This window comes from Varanus komodoensis, unplaced genomic scaffold, assembly GCF_004798865.1.
Source record: "Varanus komodoensis strain SLA01 unplaced genomic scaffold, ASM479886v1 scaffold27, whole genome shotgun sequence".
NCBI classification, from domain to species: Eukaryota; Metazoa; Chordata; class Lepidosauria; order Squamata; family Varanidae; genus Varanus; species Varanus komodoensis.
In genome coordinates this window covers 14,022,023-14,038,702 of record NW_025335701.1, presented here as the reverse complement: position 1 = coordinate 14,038,702, position 16,680 = coordinate 14,022,023, and the positions used below count along the sequence as shown (strand labels likewise).

Sequence of the window (16,680 nt, the reverse complement as noted above, 5' to 3'; positions counted from 1 at the left end):
CTGGGCAGTTTACAGTATACAAGTTTGGTTTATTAAAAATGACTATTGGGCCTAATTTATACAGATGCTTGACCTTTGTGGTCACAAGCAGAAGCGACCTCTCTGTGCGTAATGTTATCTTTCTGGAAATCTGATGTCAGGGTTGACGGCATAGAGAGCTCAGCAAAATGATCTCTGGTAGGTTCCTTGTCATGCAGATGAGCCCTTATCTAGCAGCAGCAGAAAGAGTATAATCATGGTGAGGTTGTCATTAAAAGGTCCACAATGCTGCTGAGATAGTGTCATTCCAGGGCCTTCTGGGAAACTAAAGTGGCTGCTTGCAGGCCAGTCACACAGCAGGGTGGGGTGCAGATCCAGGGAGGCCATGATAGGCCACAGTGGTGGGCCCTGCTAGGGCACTAGCAGCTGCCCATTCATACTGTGGGCTGTTGCATGGCCTGGTTGCCGTCCCATTGGACAGATGGACAGCTCAGACTGACTGGAGAGTTACTTGCCAAAGACCATTCCAGACACAATTAATTAGAGATGAAATGTCGGCCAACTATTGCCCTCACCTTCTCGTGTTACTTGAGGATTATTTGTCTCTAACAGAACCCCTCTGATCCGAATTTTTCCCAGAGGCTGATTACAGCTGATCTTTCATTTCTCTTATTGACCAAACACTTTTGGGGGAACTGCTGAGGGGACTTTGTAACAGTGTTTAATGTGCCAGTCCTCTGTATGTCTACTGAAGTCAAATTAACAATGGGCAGTTTCTTCCTCTGAGAGTTAAGCAATTATCAGTGCAGAGATTACTTCAACCTACATGGTGTGGTTCCTTTACAGGCTCAGATCCTTGTTCTGCCACCTCAGCCTCAAAATGTGGACCTCCATGGGAAACACCGCTACCCATCTAAGCATGACCATATGGTTTGCAAGTGCCTTACACTGAGCGTCTCCTATGCGGCAACAATTGGGGGACTCACAACCATCATAGGCACCTCCACGAACCTCATCTTCCTAGAGTATTTCAACAAGTAAGTGCTTCCTCTGCGGTGACCACTCTAGACCTCATAAGATAAGGGTTAGATGATCCTTTAGGTGAGATTTATATCAGGAAGTTCCTTCTAGAATGTTATGAAAGTAGAGCAACATCTGGACATCACAGAAGACCTCAGGTTTGGCATAGGGAAGGAGAGAGTTTGGAGAGCCAAGAAAGTTGCAACCTTTTTCCAGTTCCAGCTGTTCTCCTGCTCTAGGATACCCAGTAATAAATCACCAGCACGCACGCACGCACGCACGCACGCACGCACAGAGAGAGAGAGAGAGAGAGAGAGAGAGAGAGAGAGAGAGAGAGAGAGGCCTCACTAGGTCTTTCCTAGCCATTGGATCTTCCTAGCAGAGTGCAGCTCCATGAAATTCATTCCATTTGCTCAACAGTCCTTAAACACATTTCTTGTGTTTGACCTGATGGCCAAAAGGCTGGGTTGGAGACTTTTTTCAAGCTTCTGTGGAATTGCTTGAAATACTTACACAAAACTGGAGTCAAGAACTCGACTTCCATTTAAACAAATCACACTAAAACTATGCAAATCCCCACCCCTAAAACAGATTCAGCACCAGGATTAGCTCCTGTAAATTCATAGTGAAACCTGGAGTAGATGTGGCTGGGTTGCCCCACTGGCAACCCAGCCACATCAGAGATCTTGCATGGGAACTCCTAGGAATGCCTCTCTGGAAAGATGGTTTCAATTCCCTTTGCTTCCCAACTTCCAGGCAGTGCAAGTGTAGCCATGTTTGCAGAGAAGCAACTTGTGTTCATTTCCACCTAAGTGGTCACTCTGCTTCTCAAGAACTATGGAAATTATCTTTCCTGGAGCCCTGAAGAGAAGCCAGGCCTGGCCTCATGATATTGAAGGGAATTTGAGTCTGAGCATTAGCAGGCTTAAGGCCACTCAGAAAGACCCTTTACTAAGTGGCAATTTGAACCGGCTGGCTTCCTGTCACCACTCTGATCAGGACACTAGACAGAAGAGCACTCTTTTTCATTTCAATGACACTCCTCTCTAGTTCTTTCTCACTACAGGCTGCAGAATGGCTGGGGAAGTTTCCTTTTGTCTCTTGGATAGCTCCATCTGTTCTAGTGATTTGTTCCCCCTGCAAAGTAATAATCTTTCAAATGCAACATCATTATGCTTTTTAATGTAGCAAATTATGTTAACAATAGATGGGAAATTAATGAAGCCAAAGGCATGCCTAAACTGCTTCAAAAGAAAAACGATCTGATTTTATGAATATTTTCATGCAAATTTACTTTTAAGGATGAGAGAGAGAGAAAGGGAGAGACAGCCAGAGAGGATGGAATGCCTGAGAGGGGAAGAGAATTTAAAGACAATGCTTTGGATCTTCTTCCCCCACTCCCCAACCCAAGAACTCCAGTAAGACTTCTGCAAAATAGTACAGAGCCATGTCCTTAATCTGTGTTGCTCACAGAAGCAAAGAGTCACAGCTTGTTATCACTGCAGTTATTCAGAGAACTATTTCGCACATTACACTTTCTAGATGAACATTTCAGACTTTTTTACATATGCATAAAACAGCTGAAGGCCAAACTAGATGACAAACCTGATCACATTCCACAGGGCTGTTTCTGTGGTTCTTCAATAGCAGCCACAAAGAGAACTGCAGCCTGGCTCGTTTAACCCCTTCCTGCCATGCTGCATTCCTAACTCAAATTAGGAATTAACTCAAATGTCCTTCAGGGGAGGAAAGCTGCTGTGGATGCCACCAGGCAGCTTCCTTTCCTTTTTTGCTAGCTGGGCTTTTGTCCATGTGTGGAAAGCATTTTGGAAAGGGAAGAACGAGGCCGAAGGGGGCTCAGGGTAGCTCATCTTGTGGCCTCTCCCACTGAACTGCCCCTTTTTACCCCCTCCAAGGTTGCATTCCAGACCCCGGAGAGGCAGCAGACGGAGATCTTTCCATGCCAGCTGCAGAGGGGAAGGGGGTGGTGTTCCAATTCCCAGATCTGAGGTTGGAGCACTGAATCCAGACTTGGAGGTGGGAATCTGAACTCTCATGCAGCCCCTCAGATGCTGTCCAGGGGGTTTGGGATGATTCCTTCCATGGTAAGGTTGACCCCAAGACTTTGCCCCTTTCCATCCATAAAAATCTACATATTTCCCTTTTGGAGGGAGGGGTGCAGAGGGTGATGGGAGAAGAGCTGAAAGCATTAGGTGCACCGCCTGGATTGCAGGTGGAGGGGTTGTGGGTCAGTGGTGCAGCATGTGCCTGCATGTGCCTGCATGCAAAAAGTCTGAGGTTCATCCACCAGCGTCTCCAGGAGGAGTGAGGAAAGATGCTTGCATGAAGGAAAGGGACTCCAGGGCCAGTGATGCCAGCTAGAGGGACCAAGGGTCTGCTTCACTCTTGGGGTTTCTGCACTTCCTTTTCAGAGAAGGAAAGCACATGTCTGTTTAGCTAATCTGCTGTATGTGTACTTCTTTCCTGTATACCTCTGCTTTATGTATACTTCTTTCTTTGAACGTATTCATTTTTCACTCACATATGTGAGATGTGTATTCTTTAAAAAATCATTCCAGCCATTACCCTAATGCTGATGTGGTGAACTTTGGAACCTGGTTCTTGTTCAGCTTTCCCATCTCTCTCATCATGTTGGTGCTGACCTGGTTTTGGATGCACTGGCTCTTCCTGGGGTGCAAGTAAGTAGAGTCCAGGGATGGGAGATCCAGGGATGCTCAGGCTCAGCAAAATTCTCCCAAGCTTCCTGCACAGCTCGATGCAGCTCACAGCTTGCTTGGCTCTTGCTTTCAGCCTGATTTTTGGTTTCATTTCAATGGGAAAATTGCTGCTAGCAAACAAAAGTTATGCACTTTTCAAAACTGCACAATTTCCCCCGTTGACTAAAACACGAAAGTGCATTAAAGGTGTAGATTTTGAAAATCAGGTGCTTTTAATTATACATTTTAAAAACTTCATTTGTAAATGTGTGCATTTTAAAAGTGCACATTTCTTAGGTCACAATTCAGCCTGGATGCCCACACCCCTCCCAACTCCCCACAGAGTCCTAGGAGCTAGAAACTTTAACTTCATGCTAACACTGCTTGAAGAATTCTGTCCCTGCTAATTGTGATGCCATCCAACCTGACTGGCTCCTCCTTGAGTAATGTGCAGCTCAGAATATCATCTTTCAGATTATAAATCCTTGAATTTCACAATCCCCACAGCTCAAAAATTTAAATTATCAGCTCAAAAAATAGACCAAAGTATCTTTAAGAATAAGATACTCTGAAATGTATATTTTGTCAGAAAACAAGTCTACAAAGTTTATTAAAATGATATTTATATAAGACTCTTCAGTGGAATACTTTTTGAAAATACATCAAACACAGGACAGAATGGACCTACGAATGAAAGTGAAATGGGGTGGAAATAGATTGGTCTGTCCAGCTATGCCTAACACTCTCATGCCCAGTTTGGGTCCTGGTGACATTCAGGCACCTTGTGGGCCAAGATGCTGCATGACATACATTATACCTGAAATGGTCAAAACGATCTGTTCAAAACTTTATGGAAAACCCCCTTCACTAAATGCAACCCAAGCACGGAGGAAAAGCACCACTGATAATGCCCTCTAAGAGCAAATTGCTCTTTGTTTCCAGCTTGTATCATACAGATGACTTCCAGTTCCCAAACCGGAGCTGATAAAACTGATTTTTCAAGCCTAAACAGCTGGGGCCATATGACACTTATGCAATGGCTTGTTGGAAGACTTTGGGAAGTTGGAACGTGAAAGCTGGAAAGTGAAAAACTGTTCTGTTGTCCCTCCTGAGTAATTACGCCAACAGTGTTCCTGGTTGACTCCTTGTGGGCTGGTGCAGACCAAGCAGTTCCTGCTCGCTGCCCATGAGCAGAATCTGCTGTTTCAGAGTCTCTGTTCCTGCCGCCACCGCCACCTCCTTCCCGCGTCCCCCACCCAAGGCCCCAGCGTCTTGCACGTGGCGGCAGAGGAGTGGTTACGAGATGCAGCAGTCTGGATCAGCCGCAGAGTGCGGCTTCCTGCTGAGAATGGGGCTGGGATGCTGTCCCAGCATCCAAAATGGGCAATGGATGCCAATAGCTGTATGCTTTTGGTCCAGTTTTTTTGCTTAGCAGTTCCAGACTTCTCATACTGACAGATGAAGGTCACTTTGTATACCAGAGTGGACTGCTTGTCTCCTGTTTCATCTGGCTTTAAATGTGGGTCTTAGCTATGGTTAGATTCTCCTGTGCACAGATTCTGTGGACATTTCACATATCCTTATAGGTTTCCCACTACACAACCTGTGTGTTCAATTGCTTTTAACAATGTGGTTTGGATCTAATATTTGAGTGAGGTTTCCCCGCCTCCCCCAATGGCAGCCTTCCACTTTGCAAAGCACATCAACAAGTATTCTAAATAAAGAAATCGTTGTCATGCTAGTACATGAATAGCTAGAAAAGGCCAGTGACCCCTAGTTGCGACAGGTTTTATTTGGCTTAGAACCTGGAAGTGCTTCACTGAGTCTCTGGGCTTTTCTGTTTCCTAATAAAAATGGGCTATAATAAATCAGAAATAACATATAATCCTACAACAAGTCCTAACATGATCCATAATTCTTTCACAAAGAGTATTCACATTCCATGTTGCAGTTCCAATTATTTACTTGAATATGATTTTTCCTTTAATCTGTTAGAGAATTAAACCTATTATGAAACATTAGCAGTTTCTGAGGTTGATTAATCTCTGACTCCTGCTTACTGCATTTCATTCAATAATGTATTTCACTGGAAACTTGGCACTGCAATAGTCCAAGAACAGGAGATATGCAAAGAAGCAAATGACCCAGGCAATGGGTCAAATATGCCTGCAGAATCTGTGGGAAAAGGGCAAGCCAAGGCAGAAGGTCTGGACAAGAAGTGAAGGAAAGAGAGAGGAGAAAATAAACACGGGGCAGAAAGCAGTGGAAGCCTAGAAATCAGGAAGAAAGAGTAGGTAGGGCTCTTTACCTGGCAGCTTAAGCCACTGGCATCTGGAGATCCTCCAGCCAAAAAGCTCATGGGGATTCATGCTTCTGTTTTACCTTCGGAACAACCCTGAGAGATAAACCAGGCTAAGGGAAAGTAACTGGCCCAAGGTCATCCGACAAGTGTCATGAGTGAATTGGGATTTACCTCTAAGCATGGCGCCACTCGGGCATAGCACATGACAGCTATGGAAAGCAATATCGGAGAAAGACAAAAGGGAAGGCAAAAATTTGGAACTCCTCCAGTTAAATTAGAAGCTCTGCTCTTGAGATGCTGCCCAGATGATCTCTTGATCTCAAGACATGCACCGGATTTGCATATGCAGAGAGATGAGATTCAAACCTGCTCAACCATAAAATGTACTTGTTAATTCCCTTTTTAAACAGCAGCATGCAATTTATGCACTGACATGGAAAGCAAAGAGGTTACTTGGCTTTGACTCCCGAGCCTTGAGTTACACACAGTTCGTTTGTACGTGTCTGTCAAGGTCCTGATGTAACTCCAAAGACTTTATCCTGCCCTCAGTACCTCATGTATAACTTGAGAGAACCTACTTGTTCTCTTGAAGATTACCGGGGAATGTTTATTCCCTTACATAAAAAAATATCCTGTTTTTGAACAAGACTACCTTGATGACTTACAACAATTTAAAAAAATATATACCCTTAAAATACAACTAATAACAGCTGAAAACTGTAATAGTGCAATCCTTTGATTGGCTTGCCAGTATATTCATCCCAGGATCAGAGGTTTCTGAATACCAGTCACTAGAGACCAATAGTAGGAGAGGTCATGGCCCCAAGGTCCTGCTTCTGAGTTTTTGGTTGGACATGGTGGGGACAAGAGTGACAAACTCAGGAGGCCAGGAGAAATGTGTTCCATTCACATGAAAATGTTAATTTGTCTAATCATACACTCTCGGACCACTCTAAGAACAGGAAGTCACCTGTCTTTGGACAATCACATTTTTCCAAATTTTACGATCAAATTCTCTGATTAAAAATTCATTTATAATGTTTAAAAATGCATTATATTAGGAAATGTGCTCATGAAAATGTGTGTGTTAGGCAAGCATTCATGCAAAAATGCATATGTTAAAAGAAATGTGCACAAAAGATGTTTGAATTGCCATGCAAATCTTTAAAAAATCCTCAGTGTTCAGGATGACTTGAGAAATGTTTAACCCTTTTCATTGACTGAATTTAAGATTAGAAATATTATACACTAAGAGAAACCCGAACCAGCAGATATTTCGAAACAAGATATTCTTGGTCTAATCCAAATGGACTCGTATGTTCTTATTTAATGCCTGTCTGTGAAGCAAAACTATAATCTCAGGAATTACACACGTTGTTGAGCAATCATTCATTTCAGTGGATATATTTAAAAGAAGTTCTTAAGGCTGAAGTAAGGCCATTTTTTTCAGGGTAAACCTTAGAGACGGATTCATTTTCATAAATGTTGAGAAATAGGAACATTTGGCAAGGTGAGTGTTTTTCATCTGTAATTAGTTCAGCTGCCTCCAGTATGCAAATTTGAAAGTGAATGCTGCAAATAGTGAATATTTGATGCAAATCAAGCTCCAGTTCCATAATCTAATTATATTCTATTTCTGCATATTATATCGATCTCAGTTTTAAAGAGACATGCTCAATAAGCAAGAAGAGAAAAACCAAACGGGAAGAAATGTCTGAGAAGCGAATCCAAGAAGAATATGAGAAACTGGGAACAATTAGGTAAATGAAGCTTACACGTTTTGCACCTCCATTATTACAGTGGGGCAGTTAGCCAGGGGGCAAGAAAAGACCACAATACCCCAGTATTAAAGTTTAAATAGAGCTAGTCAGCAGCATTCTGCATGGTAAAGCTCTTTCCTTAAATCCTTCTTTAAATTTCCTTCCTAGCTATCCTGAAATGGTGACGGCATTCTTTTTCATCTTGATGACATTGCTGTGGTTTACACGGGAGCCTGGATTTGTGCCTGGCTGGTCATCATTCTTTGAAAAGTAAGCTTCTTCTCAGGATCTGTGACTCACAGAATCATAGAGTTGAGGGCAGGCCTAATAGGCCTGCTGGATGCAGAAAACCAAGGTAAGGGCATCACCAAACCAATGGCTATTCAAACAGTGGTTTTGCTAGAGCTGGGCCTTTGGGCCAAATCTCAAAACATCATAGTCCAAGGGTGAGGGCAACTACCTGAACAGAGAGCTGAAGGTGATGGAGGCATCAGAAGCAGGCTCCATTTGATTTCTATATTTTATGTATGTATGTTATGTATGTGTTGCTTTTCTATACTGTTCCATAGCCATATATGGCTCTCGGAATAGTTTTCAGAAAACCAGGACAGTGGCTTTAAAATGCAAAGTTGCACATGGTCAGAGTTTTATTACTTTTAGTATCAGGACCAGCAACCCCTTTTGTTGTTTAAATGGAAAAAGGATAGAGACACTGTTATGAAGGCCTTCAGATAATTCAGAGTCCCAGCTCTGACTTTAGAAAAGCATTCTGAAGTCAGAACTGGGAATTTGGGGGACCTTCCTTTCACTCTCCCAGCTGGTGCTGTTCCTTCAGTACTGGCTGCAGCTCTGAGGTCATGCGATCGCCCTTGGAGCCTGAGTTGTGGGGTGTCCCATGGGGCAGGGAAAGGAAGAACAAGGAGCTGCCATCACCCTTGTGGTGCTTCTGGCTCCTCAGCTCACAAGCCACTGTCAAAACTGAGGCAGCTGGAAGGAGGAACACAGAGGCAGTCCTCAGCTCTGCTTCTCTTGCCCTCCACTGGATGACCACCACACTTGAAGTCATCTTTCCCCAACCTTCCAGACATATTTGGACTGCAACACCCAGAATTCCCGGTCAATTACCCTGCTGGATGGGAATTCTGGGAGTTGTGGTCCAAATGCCTCTGAAGGCCACCAGGTTGGGGAAGGCTGCTCTGAATTGAGAGGTTGCAAGTGCGCCATTTGGACTGCATTCTAAGAGACTGAGCTGTGAACCAGGAACTCCCTCAACCTAAATTTGACTTTGAATCTCATCTCTGCCATAAACTCACTAGGTGGCCTTAGGTAAGCCAATCTTTCTGAGACTTAACCCTGGTATGTACAATATAGAGAAAATGATAACACTTATTTCATTTATTATGTGTATTTTAATACTGCCCTTGAGTCTTATCCCAGGGTGATTAACCTCACCTTACAGAATTTTAAGGGTCGCCACAGGAAGGTGCATCTGAAGTGGTTTGAACATGTGAACTACCATACAGGTACTTCATACCACTCATAGGGGTCCTGTAATTCAGCCTTCCCCTACCAGATACACTCCAGATGTTGTAGACTATGACCAGCAGCAGTGCTATGGAGAAGCCCACTAGGGCAGGAGCTCCACATGCAAAGCTCTTTCCTTCAGAGCTCCAGCTCTCTGGGAGACAAGCTGCCCTCCTTGCTGCCATCCATGGACACTTGCTGAAATAAAGGTGTGGGACCCCTGATGGCCACAGTTCTATCTGATCCCCTGGATTAGCTGGCTTTTTGCCCACATGTGCTTGACCTCCAGCTGCCTCCACTACTTGACTCTTTCTTCTTCAGGAAGTTTGATTTTCTGAGATCAAACTTCCTCCTCTCCTCGGTCCATACCTCTTTTTTATAAATGGGTGTTTTTGTTTGCAGGGTCCTTGACAGACTTCAGGTGGTATGTAAGTTTGCACATTTGTGCATATGCAGATCAGTTGTCTTTCTCCTCCTCCTGTGGACCTCAGCCCCAAATCTTTTCAATGCCTAGCACTGCCCCTAACAACAGCATCTGGAATTTCTGCTGACTGGGGCTGCTAGGAGCTGAAATCATTGGGCTGCCATGACACGTGGGATGCAGGTGCATGATATGGTGTTTGGGGCACAGAAGAGCAAGCCCTCTGGAGGAAACAGGACATGGCATTACATACATGTCTTTGCTGCTTATTGCTTCTGCCTGCCCTAACACAATTCAATGCCTCTTCTCTAGGAAAGGCTACCGGACGGATGCCACGGTCTCTGTCTTCCTTGGCTTCCTCCTCTTCTTGATTCCAGCGAAGAAACCCTGTTTTGGAAAGAAGGCGGAAGGTATGAGGGACTCATGAAAGTTGTAACATAGCTGTGAAGGATTTCAGGAAGGTGTGAGTTCCTTATCCATATTTTTAGTATTTTCCATAGGAAGGAATCCCCGCTCCTTCCTTTGAAGCTGCCCAAGCATGCATATTCTCACTGAATCCTGATCAGGATCTAACATCCACTTCCTCAGCCCTCTCTTCCCTTCTTCAGTCATCTCAGCTATCTGTTTAGAGCAGGGATGGGCAACTTCTGGCCCCCAGATGTTTGGGCCCACAACTCCCAGGATCCCTCAGTTTTAGCTAGGACTGTTTAGTAGGCAAAGCCATCAAGCCCACTGCCAGCTTAGGCTTGACTTCATCCTTATGGTAGAATTCTCCAGGTGTACTTCTAAGGGGCATGATCAGATTTTGGCCATCTTTATTTCAACAAATTGAACAGGGCAGTTATTTCTTTTAAGCTCCAATTTTAATAAATGGTTTTAGCATTTAAAAGAGTGTGGAGAAGACCAACTGGGGTCAGGCCAGACATCTGCCATAGGTAGGAACATGTCATGTTTCTTTCTGAAGATGTCTTGACAGCAGGCTTCCTGGGGACCTGAGTCTGAAGGATAGGGTTGGCAAAGGGATCTGGAACAATGGCAGCTTTACCTGTTCAGATGTAGCTTTCCTTTGTAGCAGGAGATGTTGCAAATTCTACAGACAGCAGCTCAAGGGGACCCATCATCACCTGGAAAGACTTTGAGAAAACAATGCCATGGGAGATTGTTGTTCTGGTGGGAGGAGGCTACGCTTTAGCAGCTGGATGCAAGGTGAGCTGACCGCCTCCAGATTCGAACACTGAAATATTTGTCTTCCCAAGAAAAATGCCTCTCTCTGTAAGGCAAGAGTGAAAACCCCATTTTCCCTCAAGGCCAGCATTTCCTTGGGGGCATTCTGTGTGTGGTGGGGGTGGGGGTATCCTGGCAGTGGGCATGGCTGAAGCCAAAGGGGTGCAAGTCCAACACCAAAAGTACATGGGGAACCTCTTTCTGTCAATCCTGCCTCCCTTTCTTCATCTTACCTGCCAGCAGGATACCAGGAGAGGAATAGCTTGCTCTCACCTGTGCAATCAGGTAAGGGTCCCATGAAATTTGACTGTGAGCACAGGTGGACCATCGCTGCTCTCATTTATCTCAGGTCATTTCATCATTGATATTCTTCATCCTGTTGAGTGCCTCTTATGTTTGTCTTGTTTGAGCTGCCTCTTGCTCTCCTTTTCCTCCTCATGACTTCATATACCCTTGTGAGCCTGCCCGGGTTTGGAGGCCCCCTTGCTGGCCCATCATCAAGTTTAGCATGGTTGGCAGGCAATAGGGTGGCAGAATTCTCAGTGGTGGCCTCTGCTCTGTAGAATTGCTCTCAAGAGATATACTGTTGGCTCCCTTTGTGGGGTCTTCAAAAAGGCTTTGAAAACATAGTTGTTTTCTCAGGCTTCTCACTGATAAGTTTTGTAGCTGCTGCATATGTTTTGCAGTGTTTTATTTTACTGCATTTTGTTTTGCTGGCTTATTGTAGTCTAAATCTAAGACTGGATCCACTATTGCCCAAGACATTTTGCTTCCACTGTGAGGATTCTGTGCATTGCGCAAAACCCCCTAACATTGATTTCTGGAAAGGGATAGTATGGCAGAGCCCCCAGACTGGGGTTCTGCAGGCCTTCTGCACTCATTTTGAGGCTTGCATTTTGCAGTGCTAAGCCTGCTGCACAAACACAGGGCCCCGCCTGTGCAAAGAGCTGGCAGGACTGCAGTGCTCCCATAAGTTACCACCCAGTGAATGCTGATAATGTAGCTGTTTGGAAAGGCAGCTACAAAGTGAATTAGATGACAGTGATGATAATCTTGATCAACATTCATTCATCCATCCATTCACGCTACAGTATTTGCATACCACTCCATAACTAGACAGTTTCCAGAGTGGTGCAGTGCCAAATGCTAAAATAAAAGCGAGATATTAAATTGCTTAATGTATTAAAAACAGGATATTTAAACAGTGGCTGGTTAGCAAAGAAGCTTCCCGGAACAAAGGTGTCCTCAGCAAGTGGCAAAGCCTGCTAAAGCCTGGAGGATGCCTGACCTCCACATGGAGGGAGGTCTTTAGGAGTGGGGCCACCACATTGCAGGTTCTCCTGCTGGGGCATTCCAGTCAGGTCCATGTGGACCACCAGGAGAACTCCAATGACCTCGGTGACCAGGCAGGTTGCTAAAGGGTTGCTGGTGTTGTCATCACCATATCCAATCTGAAGATGGTCTTAACGAGAGTATGTAGTAACCTGGTCACTTAGTGCCAAGCAGAAACTGAAGGAATTCAAAATATTGAATCCTGTCCATTTGAAAAAATCCTCAGACCATTTCAAGCCCATCTCAGATCCCTCTGAATGGAGGATTAATTTACATCCCCGAAGGATATGATGATCCATGGAGAAGAAGCCTTAGCGGAGGGTTGTCGGCCTTCCCTCTTTCACGGCTGCCTTTCCCCTCAGACCTCCGGCCTTTCCACCTGGATTGGGCGGCAGATGCTGTCCCTGAGCAGTCTCCCCTCTTGGGCTGTCAGTCTGCTGGCCTGCCTCCTGGTCTCCATAGTAACGGAGTTCGTCAGTAACCCAGCAACCATAACGATCTTCCTACCTATTTTATGCAGTATGGTGAGTACAGATTTTGGATTGATTTTTAGGTGAGTGGAAAATATAACTAGTAGGGCTTTTTCTCCAGTTGACCTGTGCTTGTTGTTTCACGGTAATATAAATTATGCAGATACACCCATTCATCCTTTTTTAATCTCTATGTGTACATTTGTTCTTTTTAATGCACTTGGATTTGGGTTGTTCACATTGGTGGATTAAAAGAAAAGTGTATAAAATTCTTTAAAAATACGCAATGATTAATATTTCATCGAAATATAGGAGATTTTTTAGCGTTTTGTATTATTATTTGTACTGCTAGGATAAGAAAGCTGAAGGATTGACACTGGAGGATAAAAGTATTCTTTATTGTAGTTTTAAACTCAGTTTTCTTCCAAGGTGTCGGGGATGAAAGAGGCAGTTGTTCTTGGCATGCGGTCCCAAGTCACAGTGATCTGGACTCACCAGAGCAGGAGGCCAAGGGGGTCTGGGAACTTGGGACTTAATGCTTGGAGATGGGCCAAATGGAACAGCTTATGTCGAGGCCTCTGTCTCCAGGAGCTGAGACAAACTCTGGGGATAGCTGAGATGTACAACTGTTGGGAGGCCTGGGAGGGGAGTTCTCAGAGCAAGGCAAAGCTGGTATGACTCCTGACCCCACATTGTGGCATTGAGTGAGGAGGGAAAGCCAGCTAGAGAGCGGCATACAGAGAAAAGGTGTGCTCCCTGCCAAAAGGGGCTCAGACTCACTCAGAAGGAGCGTTCTTGGAAGTCGTTGCTAGATTGGGTTCAACAAATAACTCTGTGCATCTCAGAGATTCATTCTGTGGTGATTGAATTTAATGGATATGCTTAGGTGAATAAAGAACTTTTGCAAAGGAATGGTCTACTGTCTGGAATGTGCGAAGGGAGGAAAACCAAGTTTGAGATACAAGGTTGCCTCCATCTATTTAGTCCACACAACAACCCTGTGTGGTTGGTTAGGCTGATAGATGGCAACCAACTGAAAGCTACCCATGGCGCTTCATGGCTGAGTGCCAATTTGAACCCAGGGTCTCTTGGATCTTAGCCTAAATCTGAAACCATGAAGTGAGCTCAATACCATAGCTTCTTCTAAAGACCAAGGAACCCGTTTCATTAAGGCATTTCTTGTTTCACCTATAACATTGCATTCTCCTCTCTCTTTAGTCAGAAACTCTGCAAATCAACCCTCTGTACACCCTGATCCCCGTCACCATGTGCATCTCTTTTGCGGTGATGCTCCCCGTAGGCAACCCTCCAAATGCCATTGTCTTCAACTATGGGCACTGCCGGATCAAAGATATGGTATGTAGCCAGAGTGAGGCAACCAGAACCCCTGATCAAATCAGTTAGGAATGGAGGCAACCAGCCACTCCAGTCTAGTGCTGAACTAGTAATGGGCTCACACTGCAGTTGTTTCTAACTATAGTGCCTCCAATATGGAATTGGATATTGTATTCAAAATAGAGGGTGTCTGCTGGGAGGTCAGCTTTTGTGAATGAATTAAGGAAGATGGAAGTCTTGGCTGGGGAGTCCCTAACAGAGCTATCCCAGCAGTGAAGACTGAAGGAGTTGATGTGGAAGAAGCTCTGCATCCAAGGACTTACCAGGCCTTCATCATGCTTGGAGAAGGATATGGTTTCATGAGCAATCCAGTTTTTTCTACCTTGAACCATTTCCCTGTCTTTGGCAACAATGGGAAGGAAATTATGAACAGGAGAGTGCTGGATGCACCCCCTTTTTGTTGCTACCAATATTGGAGTTTCCATGTACATAAGACAAAGTTCTTGAAAGTCCCCATGGAGGCTGGGAGGTGGCATTTAAGGTCAGACGTTCCCCTCAGGAATGGACTGCACTCTCTGCATTCAGAAAAATCTATTCTAGCCTATGTCTCCTGGAATGCTGTCAGGATCAGGGCCTGAGCAACCCTGGAAGTGCCTGCAAAACCAGGAACAAAACCAGGAACACTTCAGGGAACAGCTGAGGAGCAAGTATGAAAGGCTTGGAGGACCTGGAGACCAGTAGAAAAGGCAGGACTTCACCCTACACCTGTGACCTGGTCCTGGCATTCCTTTCATCGTTACCTGCCACCCAGGTCCCAGATCTTACAGATGCCTTCCCTGGGACTGTAAGAATTGGAGCTGGAATTAGATTGTTTATACCAGTTTCAGAATCTGCTTTTCTCAGCTTAAATTATATGCCATTGAGTCCATTATTGCCTAGTGCCAGTTTCCTGGTCTTTCTCATCTCTTGCTACCTCATTCTTCGACATGCAAATGCCAGAGGTTGCATATGAGCTATCTCCATGTAAAGCACATGCTCAGCCTTAGGGGTTACGGGTTGTAACCCCACCCCAGAAGTGCACAATCATCTGATGGATCACCATGATCCGAAGTGTACAATAGACGAAGAATTATGCATTTGGTCAGTCCACTAGAGAATGTGGACTGAAGGACCTTCTCCAACACCCCCCAATCAAACCCCTAGAATTTATATTTATAACTACATTCAGACAGACAAATGTATGAGAACAACCAAACACAAATAGGGGGCCCTGTGGACTGCCATCTCCACTCTGGTTAAATCTGCTAATTGCTGGGTGCCTGCTGGGCCTCCTCTGAACCCCTCTGCATGGTATCCATCCTTGTACCAAACCTTTCCTATGGCCCTCGTAAGCTGGGAGTTGTGCAGACCAAGATAAATGCCTGGAATATGGTGAACCAGAATGCAAAGTTACGCACAGTTTGCAGCCACATCGGTACAAGTAGCAGAGGCCCAATGAAGGGATATGCATCTGTTAAAAAAGGGGCCAGGGAACAAAAGATACTTTTGCTCTTGGATTCATAAAGAACTGAACACTTTTTTCCAACTTATGAAAATAGAAAGGCTCATCATCCATGTGGGATGTGGGAGCATCAATGTGACATGGCGGTGAGGGTGCTGGACTGGGACCGAGAAGATCTAGGTTCTACTCCCCACTTGGGCTACAGAGCTCACCGGGTGACTCTGAGCCCATCACAGACTCTCAGTCCAGCCCACCACATGGGGTTGTTGTTGTGAGGATAAATGGGGCTATCTAAGCTGCACTGGATTCCACATAAGAGGGGAAGGGGTGGGATATAAATGCAAAGCAGCAGCAGTCATCGTCATCACCATCTCCATCTCCCACATTCTAATATCTTGCCTGCTTCCATTGAGAACTCCTACCCTAATTGATTATCATCATTGTGGTCTGTTTTCTTTCCACTTATAGATCAAAGCTGGCTTTGGTGTTAACCTGATTGGTCTAGTGGTTGTCACGGTGGCAATTAATACTTGGGGGATCAGACTCTTCCAGCTGAATGTGTTTCCAGACTGGGCAGCTGTCAGCAACGCCACTGGCCTGTTATAGTCACCGGTGGCAGGATTTGCCAAACTGCAGCAACATCTTTGCACATACATTAAGAAAGGAAGACTTGAGTGTATATTATTCTGCTAACCAGAACTCGACCTGAAGTTCTCCTGAAGCTCATAATGTCCCTACCATCTAGAACTTTCTGTCTGTCGAATCTGCATTGGTCTTACTTTGATTTTCTTCCAGTCTTTTCTCATTATTTCCACAGGAAATCAGTGTTTGCTGTATCAAACATGTAACCAATCTCTCTCCTTTTTTTCTTGATGAGTATGTATAACTTACAATGGCTCCAGTCCAACATTTAAGGCTTGTTTAAAGGCTGAATTTCTCCATGTGCATCTCTCTCTCTCAGTCTCCCTCTCTGTGTATGCATCTATATTTGTTAAATGTAGAAAGTTGTATATGGAATTATTTACTCTATAAAGAGAATGAAGTTGATCATTCATTGCTCTGGAAAATACAAGATACCCACAACAAGCTTTTTTG

The 16,680-nt window shown here is 44.7% G+C and overlaps 1 protein-coding gene across 1 annotated transcript in view; it reads left to right on the top strand.

Annotated features, from left to right (window-relative positions):
- SLC13A4 (solute carrier family 13 member 4) overlaps window positions 1–16,291 on the top strand; it is a 43,748-nt gene extending 27,457 nt beyond the window's left edge. The window contains 9 exon segments of the mRNA XM_044433940.1: window positions 826–1,016; window positions 3,579–3,698; window positions 7,677–7,778; window positions 7,947–8,048; window positions 10,036–10,133; window positions 10,799–10,929; window positions 12,642–12,803; window positions 13,968–14,105; window positions 16,054–16,291. Of these exon segments, the coding sequence (XP_044289875.1) occupies window positions 826–1,016; window positions 3,579–3,698; window positions 7,677–7,778; window positions 7,947–8,048; window positions 10,036–10,133; window positions 10,799–10,929; window positions 12,642–12,803; window positions 13,968–14,105; window positions 16,054–16,191 (1,182 nt within the window). The 3' untranslated portion in view covers window positions 16,192–16,291.
- The last annotated feature ends 389 nt before the right edge of the window (window positions 16,292–16,680 follow it).